The sequence below is a fragment of the Lepisosteus oculatus genome, chromosome 20, assembly GCF_040954835.1.
Source record: "Lepisosteus oculatus isolate fLepOcu1 chromosome 20, fLepOcu1.hap2, whole genome shotgun sequence".
In the NCBI taxonomy this organism is placed as follows: domain Eukaryota; kingdom Metazoa; phylum Chordata; class Actinopteri; order Semionotiformes; family Lepisosteidae; genus Lepisosteus; species Lepisosteus oculatus.
This window is the reverse complement of record NC_090715.1, coordinates 15,575,563-15,596,059: the sequence shown is the minus strand read 5'-3', so window position 1 is coordinate 15,596,059 and position 20,497 is coordinate 15,575,563. Positions and strand designations below refer to the sequence as shown.

At 41.0% G+C, this 20,497-nt stretch overlaps 1 protein-coding gene across 1 annotated transcript in view; it reads right to left on the bottom strand.

Annotated features, from left to right (window-relative positions):
- Nucleotides 1-20,497, bottom strand: part of pepd (peptidase D) — a 113,870-nt gene that overhangs the window by 33,382 nt on the left and 59,991 nt on the right. The window contains exons 10-11 of the mRNA XM_015368217.2: nt 5,491-5,559; nt 4,322-4,399 (exon numbers count right to left, since the gene is read on the bottom strand). Of these exons, the coding sequence (XP_015223703.2) occupies nt 4,322-4,399; nt 5,491-5,559 (147 nt within the window). The remainder of the gene's footprint in view (nt 1-4,321; nt 4,400-5,490; nt 5,560-20,497) is intronic.

Here is a 20,497-nt window from a genome sequence, read left to right as displayed (position 1 = left end):
AAGACATCTTCCCCGATGACTGTATTTCATTCTGAAAGTATAGTAACTCCTGGAAATAACTGTGAATAATCACTTTAGAAGAAACCAAGACTCCTTGTAAATGTGTTTTTCTTTATAGTATCAAAATTAAATCTATACCTAACAGCAATTCAGAAATCTTCAATGCTATTGCCTCTTTTTATCTCTTAGTCATAAAACATGATTGACCACAACCCATCCCTACAGCCCCATTTCAAGCAGTTCTATCTGATATTTTACTGCAACCTGTCCAACACCCTCTTTAACAGACCTTGATCAAACAGATCTGATACATTTATCTTAAGTTAGGTGATCGTTTAAAACCATATTCAAGCCAGTTTCACATTATAGCAAAACAAATATTTTAGAAAAAAAATAGGTTGTTAATAATAAAATACAAGCCTGGGTTTATTGAAAATTAGAGAATTCATATCTCAGTGTCCAGATAGCAAAAGTCTGGCCAGTGTCTTTTAAGTCTTTAATTACTTATGTGGCAACATGGAAGATTTTCAGTTGTCTTAAAGACTATTCAACCTGTTTTATCCAAAACATTGGGAAAGACCTTCTTCTGGTTAATTCAGATTAAGCGATTACAATAAGAAGTTCCTTTGGGTCCTGTCAGTGATTCATGGCTCTTAATCCATTGAGCAGTATTGCAGGTGTTTTTGGAGAATTCTTTTTAGACAATTTAAGCCAGCAAAAGTTTTTCTTGGTGGGGAAACATCTTGCCAAACTGTCAAGTAATTCTCAGTTTTGTCAAACTCTTCTACAGTGATAGGTTGACAAAATAAAGCATTTGGGGAACAAACAGATTTTACAAAATAAAGGATGTGGGGAACAGGCTTTTTTATTTAAACCATAACTATTAAATGTTCTACTCCAGTCAGTCTTTAAGGAGAATCTGCACCTCTGTATCTGCTTTTCAGTGCAACAGTGCCACCATGTGGAGAACTAACATTACAGCCTGCATTGGGAGTCCATTCATAACTCTGCGCACATGCACACACAGTGTTACTAAAAGGCCATGAGCACAGCTGGTCCGTTCCAGGCTACAAAACAATCTGGAATTACTTTTTAATAAAGCTGAAACACTGCAGTCAATTAGAGGAGCCATGTCTACACACCGAGCATATATGTCAAACACATTAATTTGCCAATTAAACTTCACTGCAAAGCCTCAAGGATGTTGCATGGTTTGTTAAGTCTTCCCAACAGCAACAGTTTAAGCCCCGTCCATAAGCAATGGGAAGCATCGATATTATGGACTGTGTGGAGAGCTTGGGCCTGTCACAAACACTCGGGACTCACAAAATCTTTCAAGAGGGATAGAACAAAGCAAAAAGTACAGCCCTGAGAAAATAACAAGGAACATTTCAAACACGGACTATGGAAAGGTACAATCTCTTGCGAGATATTTGCAGCTATTCGATTATCGTACAATTCCCAAGCTGTGGTCAATTTTGTGAAACCTTGAAGTGGGTGGATACTACAGAAACTAAACCCAGTGCATTTCCAAGAAAAGAGATTTATAAAACCAGCACTTTATCACGTCATCCACATATGGGTGGGTATGTGTGTCTTTAGTGAGTAATTCAAGGGCTTGGCCAAGCGTTCTGACATGTTCTTGTCATTCACGAATGACGTGAAACCAAGGGCTGCAGACACATTGTTATACTTATGACTAATAGGTAACAGAGGTTTCATTTTTACTGTCAAACATCTATGCATGAGTAATAACAGATGCAGGAGCACTATATAAAATATACCCTATTGTACAAAAGTCTGACCTGAGCTTCCATTTCTGCAAATTACTGCAATCCAACCCCAAAAAAAAAATCGTGATTCACTTTCAAAGGGGCAACACATACATCAATAAAAGCATTTCTGAAACTTTGAGCACTTTTCCCAAAAAGGTGTATAAATATTCAGAACATCTGTCAAAGCATGTGTTACAGTGCGTCTCGGGGAATACTGTGGGTATCGTTAGGTTCACATGTTCAAGTGGCTATCTCTGTCAGCGTGCACTGGCTGCAGAGAAACACTGTTAATGTTAATTCCTCACTGAAAACAAAAGAGGAACCTGAAGAAGGCTCCACAGCCAAAACATTGTATTTCTTTTTCTATTTCTCAATGCAAAATTCATCTTTACTTCAAAAGTGAAGAAGGCCCTAACAGCAGAAGTGCTGTATTTCTCTTTTCCATTTTACTGCATGGAATACATTTGTACTTGTTCCTTAGTCAGGTTTAGGATTAGTGTTGAAATTAAATTACCAGTGATGTCTTCTGGACGAATAGATGATTAGAAATATCACAATAACATCTTATGTAGCCTCTAAGAAGACATTATGGTGGCTGTATGAGACAATATTCTATATACAGTGTTACCAAACAACAATGTTATGCTTCTTTCAAAATAATATTGGAATAACTGAGCCAAACAAGATGTACAGTTATACTGCATCCCAGCAAGGCAGTTTCAATTTCAATATTTCCCCATCTTATTGACATCACACATATTTCTTTATTTCAGTCCTACAAAGATGTTATCCTCAAGTTGAAAGTTCTAAAAGCCAGAAAGAGTTCACTTTCAACGACAGGGTCGAAAACAGAAAGACTCCACACTTTCTCCTTTTCCAAAATCTGTCACAGCAGCTCCACCAGACTGACAGGAGCAGTCCTGCTCTTTCTCATGCAGCTCTTCTGAACACTGACAAACAGAGCCCAAGAGCTCTCCTTTCTGCTCTTGACCTGCAACAGGCATCCCTGTCTGGAAAAACGGCCTTTAAAATGTTTTACAATGATACAACTGACAGCTTGCACTGTGCAAAATTCATAGTTCTTAACATCTACAATAAGCCCGAACAACGCAAGCAGTGACCTCATAACCCAAAACATTTTACTCCAAAACTGGGAATGATGACTAATCACCAATCAAACCAAAGGTTAAATTAAAATGTATTAACTTGTTTCAATTCCAAATGTATGCAAAGACATTCTATTTTTTTTTTGAATCACTAGGGGGAAGGTTAATGAATCTTGTAAAGGACAAGCATATTTGATATTCAGGAACTGGAATTAGCACTCTGACCTGCTTTTATTTGCTACATGATTATTATGAAAGACTTCAGCTTAATGTCTGATTCATACGTTTTGAAAACCCAGTGCAGACGTTTTGAGATTTTTCATAGCTGGTGGCACATTACTGCTTTTCCTTCAAGCGTCGAGCACAGACAACTCTGAAGGCAGTTGTTCTATTATAATGCAGAGTCAGGATTGCTGCTATTTTCATCAGAATTCATATCTTCTGTAGAACTTATTTTTTTTATGCATTCATACATCCATTTTCTACCAGTTTCATCCAATTCAGGGTCACAGGGGAGACAAGAGGGTTTTTGTTTTTAAAGTGTACAACTTTAAATTTAAAAGTATTTTCTACAATATATTGTAATGCAATTCCATTTTTTTAAGTCATTCCTGCAGTCACAGCACCAGCAAAAAAGTAAAAATGATCAACTTGCACAGGACTGACAAAGTGACTCATGCTTTTCAACTCACATGCCCAGGTCATGTAAATGCTTGAGATGATGCCTTGTTATTTATAACGTACCTGTGTTGTCAGACTTGTTTAGCCTGCTACAGTACTCAGATATTTTACTTTTTGCTTCTTTCTTCAAAACTCTAAGTCCACATACTATGTTATCATAATATATTTGGTAGGTTTTATTGAATTATATGTGTTTACATAATTGATTGCAATCACTGTTATTAAAAGGCTTTGGTTTTTAAGTGTACAGTATACTGTATTGCATATTCCATAATAATCACAAAATAGAAGAAAGCTGCAGTACTACATAAATTGCACTAGAGGGAGCCCTTAAGCCAGTTCCTTCCTAAAGCCGATTTTATCATGACCACCAGGTGAGGGATCCAAGCAGTGAGATTTGTTAGATAAGACGATAAGACTCTGCTGAGACTTGCTCACACACTTCTCTCAAACAATGAAAAACCAACCTTTACCTGCTTTAAAAAAAACTAACTTTTAATATAGCATCCACTGAGTTGAAACTGACAGCCATAGTGGTAACTTAATCAAGTCTATAGTTAAACTGATGCAGATTTATTAATGTAGAAACACAGGCTAGACTTGTATGAACTATAAAACAGAAGAGTTTCACTCTTCAAGGCCATAATGACTAATTTTTCTATTGGATTTTCATTGCAGCAAAACAGAACTAAGAACAAAATCTCTCCTATTGTCTCCTATTCCTCATAACAATCACCCCATCCTTATACAGAGACTTACCATATATCTCCATCTTCAATTGTCTTGTCATTGGGAGCACCAGCATGGCCATAATGAAGGATGGAAGAGTTGTGGCCACTGAAAAAAACATTTTCATTCTATCAATAATTACTAAAAGGCAATGGTACTGTAGGTACATTCATTCTATACACAGGTTTCATTTTCTTATTCTATACACAATCTCTTAGGTAAACTAATAATTATAAGACTCAATTAGATAGAATAATAAATATTAAGAAGAGAAAGCAATACAATCCTTTGGGGACAAGTAGTTAACTGATCCCATGATCTTAGCCACCTATTTCTTGAAATAAGGCAGGGGATCAGCTTCAACAACACGGCTAGGTAGCTCGTTCCATGCACCCGCAAATCATTGTGTAAAAAACATGGCTACTTTTCGTGGTTTCAGCTATTAAAAATAAAACAAGAAATTTTATTTTCCACTCCCCAGTGCGCATTTCTTTCTGACTGCTTTTCCCACTTGTGTGCTCCCGATGGCTTTTCACTGTTGATTAGAAAGAAGTCCACCGTGGTGACTTAGCGCCTTACAGGATGTTACAGTGCCCTCTAGTGCAGAAACAAGGGCACTCAAAAGAATTGTGGTATGCATGATGTAACACTTTAATTGGCTGGATTTAGTAAACCGTGTTTCGGTGTCTTTCACGGCACTGCTCTCACTGCCAAAGGAAACAAGTGACGCTGTATTCTGCCGATACAGCTGCCCATTCCTATGTCTTGCTCGACGAGTCACGGCCTCTGTCTTTTCTCAAAGTGCTTTTTTGTTTTGAAGCTCCACGTCACGGGCAGAAGCCGACAGTCCGGCCAGCCCCTGGAACTTTGAGTGCTGGTCGAACTAGCTCTGTGTTTCGAGCCCTCACATCTGGAGCCCACAGCAACCCGATCTGCCGCTCAGCGTTGTGCAGAACAGAGACACGAGCCCAGGCCCAGGCTCCCTAACTTCGACTGCTTTTTCGCTGCGCCAGACAAACTCCCTGGAGCTCAGTCAGCAGATCTCCACCAGTCCATAAGACATGAGAGCATTAGGTCTGGGGAATTTGATTTCAATGATGGCAGAGTGCAGAAACATGACAGAAGCTTCAATGGAAAGCATGCAATGCGGGACGTAGAGTCAGCATACAGTATATCACTCAGGGATAACGAAGTCTTACCTTCCACAGATGCAGGTATAGGAGGTGTGGCGCATCCCTCCACGAGAGTAGCAGTAATGCTGGAACAGACTGCAATGAAAATCACACCAGAGGGACGTTTTTACTCAGAAAGCCAGAGTACGGCCAATAAAAGTGTCCAGCAGTTTTACAGCATAACAGACAGGGCAATTCTCAGGTCAAAATCCAGTTATTTGATGTATACATAATTGATTGTACATTCCATGCTGCCTACGGAGCATCTGTACCGTAGTGTGGATGCATGCAAAATCCCCCAAGCATCTGTATCAGATCTCTTCCAGAAAGCCATGAGTTGCACTGTACTCAGAGAGCTGGTTATTTCAATACAGAGTGTAAAAGCCAATGGCCTGTCTTCTGTAGGCATGAGTGTACAGAAGTCCTTGCAATACTTAAAATTCAAAAATTTTTTTTGCGAGCACACAAGGGTTTAACTGGTCAGAGATTAAAATAACTATTAAAATGGCAGGAGACTGAATGCTTAAAAAATCCAATTTCTCCACAAAACAAAAAATCATAACCAGCACAAAGGAAACAGTACATTCAAGATTTGTAACATAACTCTTATTTATTAGCATCACCACACATTTCAAGAAGAAACGTCAGTCTCAGTTGTCTTACTGAAGCAAACTCAACTTTGTTGCTGAAGACGAAAATGTATTTCTGTCAGGCACATTTCTCTCCATTCCTAACCAAAGCAGACGCATAGAGAACTGCAGCTGAAAACTAAGAATTATTTGCACTGTGCTCTTTAAAATGATGAGTATGCCACATTACTGGGACTCATTGGGAATGTATTAAACAAATTGGGTGTATTTAATAAATGTGGGTTCTGGGCTGCAGCGCTCCGCAGGTAAAAGGCTACTCTGATTAAATGGAACCTCAAGAACATTTTAATTATTCCCTTGCACTTCCTGGGAGATTCATGTCACCATATCTTTCAGTGTTCACCATGAGTGACTCCCTTTGGCTCCCTTTCGGTTCAGAGGCAGGCACAGGGGATTCTGGGGTGATATTTACAGAGGGCAGGTCTGTCGTCAATCAATAATAACCATTTCAGCAAACCAGCCCCTTCACTGCCTCTGAAGGTCCACTGGAGAATTACTCACGGAGTTCAGCTAGCACGCCTGAGGAGGTGAACTGCCCAAAGAAAAAGGCACATAATACTGTACTGCAAATTCTTGCGTTTTGAACCACAGAAAGTTTTTGGTACTGCAATTAGGACAAAGACCTTCAAATTCTTATCCTTGGGTATGTCACAAAATCATTACAGATCTGTGAGCTCTCTAAGCTTAAAATCGAGTCAATAACAAGTTTCACTAATGACTAAACTGAGGCTCCAAAGGCAAGAGACTCACGTTCTTCATCACTTTCCATCTTTGACCACTGTACATTTAAGGTTTTCGACATATTAATACTGCATATAAAACAACCGGTACGTATTCATGTCTATTGCCAGTTTCCGGACTGGACTTCTATTAGAGCCGAGGAAGAATTCATCAAATTTCAGGTGGAAATGGAGGTCAACAGCAATTCTCTGTATTCAACAGGAAATGTGAAAGAGGCGATGAAGACACAGGGCTCAGGAAGATTATTTCCTTCACTCTACAGTTTAATAAAAACAGATGCAGCAAAGAATCCAGATGACGGCAGCAGATGAGTTTGTTGAGCGAGCCAGTAGAGGTACAGGTCCCAGCCCCCAAGGAAGAGGGGAGAGATAATCCAATCCACACGGAGACCTTGGTTAAGATTACTTATACTTTTCAGCCACTTAGATGAAGGCCTGAAATAAAGTGCAGTATGTCTTATTTTATGCACAACACCACAAGCATTTAAAACCTACTCGTGCATCATGGTGGGTCACGGGAACTTTAGGAGGCAAAAACATCCTGCCCCTGTGTTTTAACTGCTGATGTGAGCTGGCTGTTCGCGATCACTCCATGAAAGAAACAGCAGGGTATTGCACTGATCAAGGTATTAGACTCAGGGTCATTTTGATTCAGACCCAGATCCGCTATTTACAATGAAACCAACATTTAAACAGAATAAAGCTTCAAAAAAGAGCATACCGAATGGATAGTACTTTTAATCTCTGGATCTGGAATCATACAGGGAAAATCACTGCAGACGTCTGCATGATAATGACCACACCAAAATTACTTCAAATACTGTCAGTCTAGATTCATTCACACAGAGACATGGTGCTCTGTCATAGAAGCAGACTGTTGGTTTCCAATATCACGATCTAAATTATTTCCAATTACACTCTTACTCCTTCAATCCCCTGCTCCAATTGTTTCAGATTCAATTTGTTCCCTTGTTATAATTTACATTAAGTATTTCCAGTCTTGCACTGCCTAAAATATGAATCAGGTTAGGGTCCACTGGGCAATACGATATAATCATTCCACCTTATATTACAAACCTAGTACAGATACAGTATCTCGACACCACATTGCATCGCTAGTTAGCTAGTTTCCTACTTCCCCCAGCTGATGTGTGGAAATCAGCTAAATAAGTCCATTTACAACATGAAGGGCTTGCAAAAAGATCGAATTACACTAATTATGTTATTTTTTTAGCACCAAACCAAACTTGTCAGGAATAAGTAGCTTTCTGATCATGGACCATCGTGCCAATGTTAAGTGGAGTGAACACATCCGGAGAATAAGGCAAAACCATGCTTCCAAAAGTCCATGCTGTCTTACACATGTACTCCTGTGGGAGTTCTGAACATTTTGTGTAGCCACTTTCAGAAAAATATGGACCTGATGTTTCAAGTTGCTGCTAAATCAGTAAGTAACTGACTGCAATGATAATACTTTTATGAATTGCTTTTGGTTTTCTGGGTTATTACCAGCTCTGGTTAGCTTCAAAACTGTTACAATTACACAACATAATAACAATAATATAACACCACCAATGCCATGACTTTATACTTATATTGTTCTGTTTGGAAAGGTTTAACACTAGAATCGCTAAAGTACATTAAGATTAACAGGAAAATTGAGACTTGTTAAGGACAAAATCAAAACGTGTAACAATAAGTTCTACAACAATCAGATGTCAATATTACTTCATTACTTCAGGGCAGTGTTTCCAAATTCTGGTGTTGTGGTACCCCTGTGTCATCTGGTATTCATTTCAACTAAACTCTTAATCAATCAAGTTTATTGAACCCTTAATTGAACCAACCGATTGATTTTTAACCGTTTTCTGCACAGAAGACTTCATCTCACAAATTACCTCCTTAATGTGTGTTGTTTCCAAGCAATATAGTGAGCAGAGCTCTGTTTCAACGTGTTTTAAAACTGTTACTCCCCTTTATCGAGCTAAACAGCTCTCATTGTTTATTAATTACACTGTCAAACACTCACATCATAACCACTCTCACTGCTCTTACTAAGTAGAGCTCAGCGCATGGTTAAACTCAATCAGGTCTAGAGCAAAGAGCTGAAAATCAGCATCTAGCACAGGTTTCATGCTAATTTCTAATCTCATTTGCTTATTTAAGAACTGAAATTGTTTTAACTATACACACAAAACAATTCAAGTTAATGAACTATAATAATAAAGATTATTTGAAGTGAATTCCAGAAAACACAGGTGTACTCCAGAACCAGGACTGGGAAATAACTGCTTCAAGGTGTCCCACAAGGTTCAGTCCTGTACTGTACTCTTTTTTCCATCTATTTACTGTATATAAATACAATTTCTCAGGATTAGGCATCTCTCTTACCGGCCCCTAAGCCAACAGCACCATGTCGTACTCAACCAGACCCACTTGATCTTCTGCAATGGCCAATTACTGTATAGTTTTCTTTTAAATGTGTTTTTGGTGAACTGTATCACCAATAAATTAAGATAAAATTAAAGTTGTGGATTTAATTAAAATTAACTGCTCTCTTAATAATCAGTTTTTAAATTAAACCTAACTGGACGTAGTTTCTAAATATCAAGGCACCAAGGTCAATGGCCTTTAATTTTTAAAAACTGTTGCTAATATGCGCCCTAAAAGCAAGTCTACACTTGGTTTACCTCATTACAACAGATCTTATTTTACATGATCTCAGCAACACACCGGTTGACTTGTCCACACTTCTCCTGAACCATGGTGATCTTTTTACAGACTGGGTGGGAAACTCATCATTGTGACCATTATTCTTCGATTGATCGTCTCCCTGTGCAAACTACCTTAAATCATCAACATGGAAACACTTTCCAATCTCATTTTAATGCACTTCTCTGTAACCATCCTGCTGTACAGTTTAAGATGAAGCACTAAAATCTGAACTTGCCAAAAGCAACTCCAACCAACTCCGATGGCAAGTCATTTCAATTTGCCACTGCCAGTGACTGGAACAGTGAGCTGAAACTGTCTGTCTTCATCTCTGAGGGTGTTCTCAGCTGTGTGATTCAATCTCTTCTACTCGATGCCCACACTTGTTAACACAGCCCTGGCCAGCTGTATTTCACTGTGTGCTCTTCCCTGTCTGTCACTGCTTTCTCCAATGTGTGGCTGTAAGTCACTCTCGGCCAGGTCAGCGCTGTACACAAGAATTTGCTCTAAACTGACTGATGGACTAAATAATGGATGACAATGATGATGATGATTTCAAAGAGCCGATAGCTGCACTCACTACACTAGCCCTGTTTTTTTTTAACATCAAAAGCAAAACTGTTTTTTCATTGACAACTCTTAGTTTTTCATCTTATTAGAGTACCTGATTTCTATTTCCTCTGTGTTGAATTCCACTGTGATTGCAGTCTATTTAATTCAATTTTAAAAGACCATTTCCTCTTGCCAATTAAAAAAAAAAAGAAAGCACCGCAAACAAATGGAAAAACAACAGATCTTATCAAAAGAGTATAGAGCTGCGCGTGAAGGACAAAAAGCTTTTGAAAAGTTTCAAAATCACCATCTGCCAAGTTAGCTCAACAAAACAATTCCATCTACCCTGCTACGAGTCGTTGCCGAGAAAATGCCTCTTACATTCTTTTAATCAACATAAAAAAGACAGATCAAATGGCAGCACATCTTTAAAGACTGTATAATGAGCATTAGGTAGGTACTGAAGACAAACTGAGAAAACACATTTCTCTTCCTGAAGTTTTGTTTTCTCGTTGCCAGCTGCCTCTCACACCCATCATATAAGACAAGTGAACATTTCTAGAAACCATATTTAATAAGTGTGTGGCATTTCTTAAAATAAAGAACTGAAAGACAGGCAATGACTTCAGAGTCCCTTACTGTATTGCCCAAGCGCATTTTAGAGCAGGCAAGTCACTGTGTCTTTTTCCAAATCCCTCCTTCCTGCAAGTGTGATCCATACAGTATCCTCCATAGGGACTGGGAAGGTGCAGCACCTCATTACAATATGATTCTACCGTGACCTTTGTATTTGTCAGACCGTTTTCATGCTAAACGTGCTTTAACGGCACAGGCGTGTATAAATAATACATTAGTGGGTGACCTACAACGTTCACCGCACATGAAAAGGTCAAGCTTTTTTGATGGACACCCACTAATTGGGATACTGCTGCTACCTTTGCGTGGACGGATTTTAAGGAAACGAGGTCATCTTTCAAAGAAATGCCATAGGAATAGATGGTCTAAGGCCATTTCTACCTAACAAAGAGATTCTCAGGCCTTGGAAACAAGGATATATTCACACAAGGATTTTGTTCTGCAGTTGGAGGGGGCTGTTTCCAGTTATCAATGTGCTAACAAATACAACTGTCATCCTCAATTCTGACATCCAACTATGCCACAGCTTTTGCAAACTTTTTCGTTTAAATATTAAGATCGACTACTCACATAATGATTTCCACAGGAGATTCATCTTTGTGCCAGATGGTTATAAACTACAGGGGTATGTACAGCTTTAAAGGTCTAGTACACTTTAGAAGCTAAGGTGTATAAAAAGCTTCAAATTAAAAAAAAAAAAGCTTCTCTCCTTTATAAATCATTACAGTTAATAAACTTGTACTGAGTGACATAAACACTTTTGTCTTCAGCTTGAAATTGCAAAAGCAAATCCTACATTCAAAAGGAAACCGTAGCAAAAGGAGCACAGCAGGCGATGTGTTAGGAATCTCAAGCCACACAAGCACAATTAAGGATTCTGAATTAAAATACAAAGCAATTACCACATAAAGACACTTGCTCCTCTCCTCTAATAAATAGAGGTTTTTGTTTACAAGACATAGTGGTAGAGAAACAATTATCACTCAACCTCATCCATCTCCAACAGCAGTTAATAGGCCTTGCTATCACCAGAGGGAAACAAATGGAAAACCATCACGAAAAGTACTGATTTTGACTCAGAGGAGAAGATTTGTATATTTATTAATCCATCCACCAGATCACATGACTTTGTCATGTGGTTAGCGTGCATCAGGCAATTAATTCCATTTGCTGGAACCGGCATGTTTGCAATTGATCAAGTTACACTTTAGATTAGGGGAAGCAAACACCCTTTAAATTTAAATTTAGAAAGCCATTCCAGATTTTTTTTAAATCTGCATGTAAAGATGAGAACAAAAAACGGTGCTTTACACAAAGGGCTGTGGGAGTATGAAAGAAGCTACCCAGGCAATGGGCCATTGAAATTGTCCCTGTATGATAATAAACAAGCTTTACAGTAAATTATTTACAAGTTAGTGACAACACCTTATTCTAAATCATAGTCTGAACCAGATGCCTAACACAGACCCAAAGGTCGTGTGCAGTAGACAGCTATAACTTTTCAGAAATGTATTTTCCATTTATAAATTGCAATTTGCCAAGCCCTAATCTAAAGTCTGACCATCGCATTTTGGTGGGGAGATTAAATGAAATATAGATTGGGCAGGCTGAGGGACAGCTTTGCTTTACTGTTGTTCCAGAAAGCAGCTTTACACAAATGATGATTTTTTTATCCCTCCTTTCATCCTTGAGTTTAACTAAGACCATCCGTCCTCCAGATAACCGGCAGGAACCACTCACATCAATAAGAAAAACTGTCAATTCCGGCCCCTCTCACGAGAGTCGGAAGCAGCCTACGGATCTTCCTAACGGTGGCCCGAGCAGCTCGTTTGGCATTTTATTAATGGCCCTGAGACCCTGCGAGACAGCCATGGGCGAGAGCCGGGAGGTCGAGCAGGAGACCCGGACAAGACAAACGGGATAGAGAAAGGCAGGGAGACCTTCGAAACCTTGTAAATCACTTGGCAAGTTCGCACGCCTCGGCTTACCGCTCAGGCTTACTGCCAGGGGGAACAGCGTCACTCTGAAGCTGATGAATGTAACCGAGCATGTCGCCATTTCTCCATCTGCACCACTGCGGCGCACACACACAGCGCGGAGGAAGGTGCAAAAGGGCCCGGGGCTCCGTTCGCCGAGTCACGGACAGCCAGGGTGGACAACAAGACAGCGAGGTTGTCAAGACAGACCCTTCAAAACTGGCAAAACCTTCACCCACATGCTAAGTGGAGCTATTCCAGCCAGAGAACACAATGACAACTGCACAACTCCTTTTTTTTGTGTACCTCCATGTATGATCACTTGGAAGGAGAGAACACAGAAGCCACAGCTCCTGGATATATACTGCATTGTGTATTTTGCCACGCTACAAAGGCACTATATATAGCACAGCTGACCCCTGTTCACAGTTGCTTATTAAGCAGGATGATCTGCACACTGCAAAATCCCTAATTGGCAAAAGGAAAATGTCACTTGAATGGCAAATTTAGAAAGAGATCAATGCTGCTTTTCTAATAAGAAAAGCACGAAGTAAAGAGCTCAATAATAGGGGGAAAAAAGTGAAGACGCATTTTGACTGAAACTGCTCCTTGCCTGTCTTTGCTCGGTTCTTTACTGCCGCTTTCCTTGTTGAATAATAAATGGGCTGAATTCTGCTGGAGTTTGACATTTGGCTTTTTTTTTTGCGGGTTTGGTAGTTTGCAGTGTTTGCAATCATATTAACAAGCATCGCCTTGCTTGGATGGTGCTTTGTCTGTGAAACATCTGTGCATCTTAACCACATGACATGCAAACCACGGATACAGGAAATTTTGTACAGCTCCTTCCTATTACCTGCTAGTGAGGATTTGTATGTTTTGCTGTCTGCTATTATTTTATTATTAGGTGCCCCTAAACAACAAAATGTTCCTGCGATCGGTTTGATTCGCAGTTGCCCTGCATTAGAGCTCTGCAGGAATGCTTGTATTGTAGCTTTTGTGTTATTTGTTACTTCTAGTAGATGTGCATGAGGTTTGAATGTCTTGCACGCACAGAAAAATTTATATACAGTAAATTACATTTTGTCGGTTGACTTGAAGATAATAAAGAAGACTTTGTTGCAATCTTAATAGAGCAGATTTGACAGCTGGTGGATTTTCTTTCCAAGGTGGACAAACTCCCCTTTGAAGACCAAGAACTTCAATCCAGACACGTGGGAATGAAAGGTGAAAACAATATATACACCACGTCCACGTTTATACCCAGATTGTATTTACAGATGTCCCAACCCAAAACTAAACAGCTGGGAGGGAAAAGGATTATTCTGGACAGACTGAAGCCCCAGTGAGCCCTTCTTAACTGCAGATTATGCGTTACTGACATCCATAACCCAAGACAGATGTTTATTTAAAAGGGGATTTCCTAACAAGCCGGAATATTAAAAGCCATTGAGATTCCATTCTGATTTTAATTCTATTTTAATTTTTGAAATGGCCTGGGCTCGATCCAATCGATGCAGTTGGCAAATTGGTTTGGACAGCGTGTGGCAGTTTCAGCTTTGAAGTCATCTGAGGTGGCAGAGTCAGATGTTCAGCAGCTCTAACAATATCTGTCATGGAAAATCACACTTTGAAGTGACCTTGGGTATAACATTTCATAACCAAGCACTTTCAAAGACACAGGGCAACATTCTGCAAGCGTTAACCATCACGCTAGGTTTTCCACGCTTTAGACCAAATACAAACACAAATTCTGCAAGTGGCATGTTAAGTTTCCCAGGAACTTAACCGAAAAGCTCTGCGGGCAGTTTAAATATTTCTTTCTAAGAAGGAAAGACTGAACACGGAGGAGGTTTTAGCACTGAGTGTAATTGTTTCAGCAGCCATTGTCTTGCAGGTCATGCAGTGTTGTAGAGTGAATTCAATGCACTACTGAGTTGTAGATAGCTACAAGCTGCAATTCTGAATCTGATTATAGTATTGTAAACAGTTGTGTTCAGGCTGAAACACAAGCAGGGGTCCAGGTTGATCTATGGAGGGTTATTCCATACCGCAAGCGATTCAGCCCCAGATATAAGGGCACAGCGGCTCACTGGCCCACACCCTGAAGACCCTATGGCATCAGCACAGAAACTACTGTATATGGGAGCTTCCAGCCAATGGAGGCTAAGGATGGACACACTAGTACCACCACACAGCAACAAACGAACTGTGCAGCCTGTGAGGTCAGCAACACTCCGCAAAGAACTCTGACAGAAGAGCTATATGTGTGATAAATATAACAAAACCCTGAACCTGCAAGGAAAGTTGCATTTACAAGGCGAAGAGGCTGGAGAGCCTCAGACAGCAACAAGATGTCAACAGGCTATCCAAGCCCACTGAATATTAATGAATACAAACAGGTCTGACCCCCCTTCACTGGGACACCAAAGAATCCAAAAATCAGTATTTGGAAGACTCAAGAAATAGAATCCGTCAACCCCCACCAGATCTGTGCTCTATCAACACTGCACGTCCCAACACAGTGCAATGGAAGACAGATGTTCTCGGCAGGACAAATGAACTGAACACTCATACCATGATGACAGAACTTTCTCAGCCCCAAAAGGAAGAAGAGAGAACATGGAGGCTGCTGGGGAACTCCACTGTGAGAAATACAGCAATTGCAAACTGCAGCACTGAGCCTAAAGCTGCAATTTCAGGAGCCCGGCTGGAAGACCTTTCCAGAACACGTAAAACTCCCAGCCTGAGCCGAAGACTCACGTGGGCAACAAAAGACACTGAAGAAGTCAAGCAACATCAGATAACACGCAAGCAGGTCGAAGAGCAGAAACAGCCCAGTGGACCTGTGTGGGATTTCCCCTGCATCTCACAAAGCTCCACAGCCACTGAACTGAAGGCACGGCCACAAGGCACCACTCCAGGCACGGTGTTCCCCAGCAGGATTCAGTTTGAAGAAGGATTAAAAAAAATCAAAAACAGTTCAAGTCAAACCACCATTAATTGCAACGACTATCCGAAACAAAATATTATAATTACAAGCCACTGCACAAGCAGCTAACGAGACAGCCTAGTTACTGCCTATGAGCCAGATCTGGGCATGTTGCCGCTGTAAGTGGTGCTGTTGGACCAGTAGGTGGTGCTCTTCCTTCTGCAATATATTCTGCAGATGCCCCACTATGGTGACGGGGTTACTGTGTCGTAGGAGGTGCATTTCGTTTTAGTTGAAACATTAAATCCGTGTTAATTGATCATTGAAGATCCCAGGCTAGTGCTTAAACAAGTAGGGGTGCTAACACTACTGTCCTGGCTAAACTGCACTCTGGCATGCTTAAAGGCCGCCCTTGATTCAATTTGAGAAATAGTTCCTCCACCTAACATGCTGAGTAGTGGGGCTGCCAACACTGAATTTGTTTCTGCACATCAGCCCTTCTTCACGTGAAATCCTGTGGGATACATTGGAATGAAAAGCACTATATAAAAGCGAGAAAAGATTATTGTACTACAGTGATATGATAGTTTTTGAAACTTGGTTAACTGAGAACAAAAGGGATGAATATAATATTACCAGGTATAGTATTTCCATTAAGAATGGAATCACTCTATGCGAGTCAGACTAATGCAGAACAATTGGAAGGGATTATTAACAGCAGTGTGTTATACACCACCAAACGATTTGATCAAGTACGGAGTTAAGCAAGAAGGAAGTTGTGTTCTCACTGGGAATCTCAATCACACAGATTGGAAAAATCATCCCAAATCTCCCAGGAAGACAGAACAATCATGGTTCAGTGGTAGAAATGGTTACAAAGTACATTCTTATCCGTTCGGTCACTGACAAGAGAAGGTGTCTGTGTTGATTTAATACTTGTAAATGACCGGGAAAGAGTTAACAAGAGAGAAATAACAAAACCATCAGCCAACTGTGATCACAAAGGGATTCATTTTGAAGATAACTTTGAAACCCACATGCACAGTCAAAAGTAATGGTTTACATTTTTTTTTAAAAAGCCAACTACAAAGGAATGAGACAGAGCTTAAGGGAAGCAGAATGGGATAAAAAAAAGAAAAGGAAGCAAAAGAGAATGTGTACTGCTTCAGGCATAAAACAAACATGCCACAGGTTACTGGTCTAAATGGTTTAACAGCTCAGTTAAGAAAAATATCAGGAGAGCCGGAGAGGCGGCACTCTATGAAGAAGTTAAAAGTGTCAAAGACAAAGAAAAAGAGTACATTATGCTGCAAGGTCAAATCAAAAGAAGTGTTAGGAAGGCTAAATGAGGTTGAAACTGTTACAGAACACTTCTTCCAGTACTGCAATGGCAAAAGAACATTGAAGGACGAGATAAAGAGCTCAGGAACTGCGCTACCATTTGAGCACGATGTGGTAAACGGCCCCCTCCTGTTTGTAACCTTGTGCTCTTAAGGCAAGTCTGACTTGAGTTCATTCAGTCAACTCTTCTCCAACTCGGATATGATCATTCCCGAAAGAAAACGATGGAAAAAACTAGGACGACTTTATCTGGGAGTTTTGCTCTCTCTGGCACAAGCGTAAGGCAATCACTGGCGGTGCAGGGAGACCGAGACATTCAAGACACTGACCACTCGAGACCACCTCTCCTCCACTGCGGGCTGGAGCTGGCGACTGTGCCCTCGGGCTCCTCCAACGGACCCTGGCCGTGCCCTGTCCTCATCGGGGGGGAATCTCATCAGGCACCACGGGACTCCCAGCACGAACAGCGGACGGAGAGGGTTTGAGAGCAGATTTCCAATCTTAGAACAAACTCCTCGATCCACACACCGAAAAGCAAACTGCGTGTCCGGCGCAGGGCGCCACTTGGCTTTTGGGAAGAAGGAAGTCGGCTATGGCCCATAAGAAGATGCCTTGAAGCGCTAGGGCTGGACAGCAGGATTGGAGATCGGCCGAGGACTGGATTCATTTTAGGCCCATGACCAGAAAAAGAAGCGCTGCTGTCAAGATTGCCCTGGAATTATTTCAAAATGATTTGCAGCGGCAACAGGGTGTCTTGTCATCTGAGAAAGTCTGGCTGTCGCGCAATAAAATGTTTCGCTGCGTCCAGGAAAAGATGTGCAGTGGAGCACCGATCCAGTCGCTGACAATGAAGCCGAGATCTTCCCACTGGGAAGATCCCTGGCGTCTTCCTCGCAGGCCCGGGAGGAGCCGTGGGAGCAGTGTGTCACCCTGGCTTCCAGCCATCAGGCCACCTGACCACAGCAGGACATCCCAGCAGCCTCCTCCGCTCTCTAACCGCCTCTAGGAGCAGAGGAGATCCAGATAAAAACTGCAACAACAAAAAAACCAGTGCCTCGAAACGAGGAAGCTCGTTTTAATTGGTAACAGGAGGGGTCAGATCCCCTTCATCTGTATTCCATTTCTGCGAGACTGCGCTCCGGGGTTTGGTTGTGTTCAAATATGTATTTTAAAACAGGCGAGCGTTTACTGGATGATTTAATGTCCTCGCAGACTGCAATTAAATGGACATTAGGAAGACAATTAAAAGAAAGCAATCAGTTCTGAACTTACTGCATTCCCAGGCATGTGATAATAATGACTGCACAAGCCGACATGGCTGAAAGGCATGTTCTGTGAAAGAATTCGAACGGGCTTTAATGCGATGTTAAATGTTACACCAGAAATCAGACTCCAGAAGGCCAGGACACGTGGAAGGCCAGCATGTTAAACTCAGTAAAGAGACACATGCACACCAATTAAGCCAGGCTGATTAACGTCTTCGTAAACAGCAGAAAACAAAGGCAGAATCTGAGTTTTGCCCCTGAACTGCGCCTCTAAAAAGGGAGCCCAGCAATGGGTCTGACGTCAAACAACTGCGATGTGTCGAAGGCGCGTTCTGCAGCTGAGAAGAAAGGCCAAAAAAAGATTTTTTTCACAGCATTTTTCTTCACTTCATTTGCAACTTTTACAAACTGACACATTCAGGAACGAGGCGGAGGGGGGTGGAGGCGGGGGGGCGTAGTTGCTAGGCTCATTTAGACCACGGATTATTCAGCACGAAAGGCTGACTCATTATGTGTTCTTTTCCATTATCAACAGTCTCATGGTAGGCTATATTAGGAAGTCTATAATGAAGAGGCCCATCCTTCTAGATGAACAAATAGCGAAATCCTTCAGGGCAGAGTTGGCTTTGCACTAGGAGGCATGAGCACTGTAGTCGGAAGACTGTGACAGGCAAGAAGAGGTGGTAGGGGGAGTAAAGACTTCAGGCCGAGTTCTGAAGTCAAGCACGACTAACAAACCCATTGCTTGAAGATGGATGATCCACCAGTTAGATAAAGAAGATGCCTCCTACAGACAGAAAACCACCAAAGGGAAGGTGACGTGGACCACATCAGACTCAAATAATTTACAGTACATTTCAGTAAGATATTGCGGACCAGGAAGGCAGACATCAGTCAACATAACCCTCAGACTAAAAGCCTGGAAAAATTACCAGCATGAGACCAGGCATGTAAGAGTAGGAAACACACATGTAATCTGATAGACCTTTCACTTTAAGACCACAACATGTCCCAAAAGAAGCAATGGAAGAAGTAAAGACTAATTCCACACTGAAAAACAAACAGAATAGATACAATGTTTCGTGGTTAAGCCTTCTTTAGCTATACTGAAGAAGGGTTAATGCCTGAACAAGGATTACCAGTTGAAAAATTGTGCCTTTTCTTTCTACTCTTCAGGGTGAAATAGACCTTTTCTTCTTCCACTGATACAGCTCCCTGCTCAACCCAAAACAAGCAATGCTTACTGAAGGGGTTGAGAATCCAGTCTGGGAACTAACCAGTCCCAAAGGAATCTTCAAAAAAACAGCTCCATCACACCACCCAATACACAGAGTCTCACCAAACCTGACGGAGATACCCACTGCTGAAACTTCTCTTGCGATAACTGTAAAAAAGAGCTCTGGGCATTGCTGTATACACAGCCAAACACAGGGCAAGCTCTTTTACAAATGATAGAAAGTGTCTACCAGCCACAGGGTTTCCAGTACTTCTAATCATTAAAGTCCCATTCTGCTGCAAATCCCAGAAAGTATTTTCTTAAAGTAAAAAAACAGCTAAAGGCTTTATTTCACCTGTGGGGTTTATTATTGGCAAAGACAATTACCTTATCCATACTGCTTTTCTGTCTAGCTCAAGCCTTTGGAACCTGTAAAACACTGGCACTGTTGTCCTGAAGACTGTACGACACACCACAACAAACAAGGGGCAGACCAGGCCCGGCCCGAGTGCCACATCTGTTTTCTTCTTCAAGGACATGGAAAAACAGTAGCTAGGACACTAAAGATTATTGTGTTAAAATGGTTCTCTCATCCTAAAATTCATAAATTCTTTACACCTAACAAGCCATGGTTTAAAAAAAGAAAGCCTGTTGTTTGGAAAAAGATTTCACAAGGCTTTGCAAAGGATCTGTGCAATAGTGAAGGGAGGTAAGATGTTTTTTAGGTTTGCACTGTGCGAGGGCTCAGCAGTGATTATGAGCGCAGCTCTTCCTATGAAAAAATGATTAAAGCAGCTGTCTGCTGATGTACGGTGAAAAAATCACTCAAAAACACAGGTGTGCTAAAGGTTTCAACCCTTTTCCCATCAGTAAAGGCCAGCACTTTCGCCAAACTGACTCGTACAGTAGCTGGCATAAATATGTCATGCTTCGGTTGTTCAAAGTATTTCCAATAATTTAGCAATCCCACAGAGCAAAAGGTAAGGGTCATTTTAGTTATACTTCGTTAACAGCTAT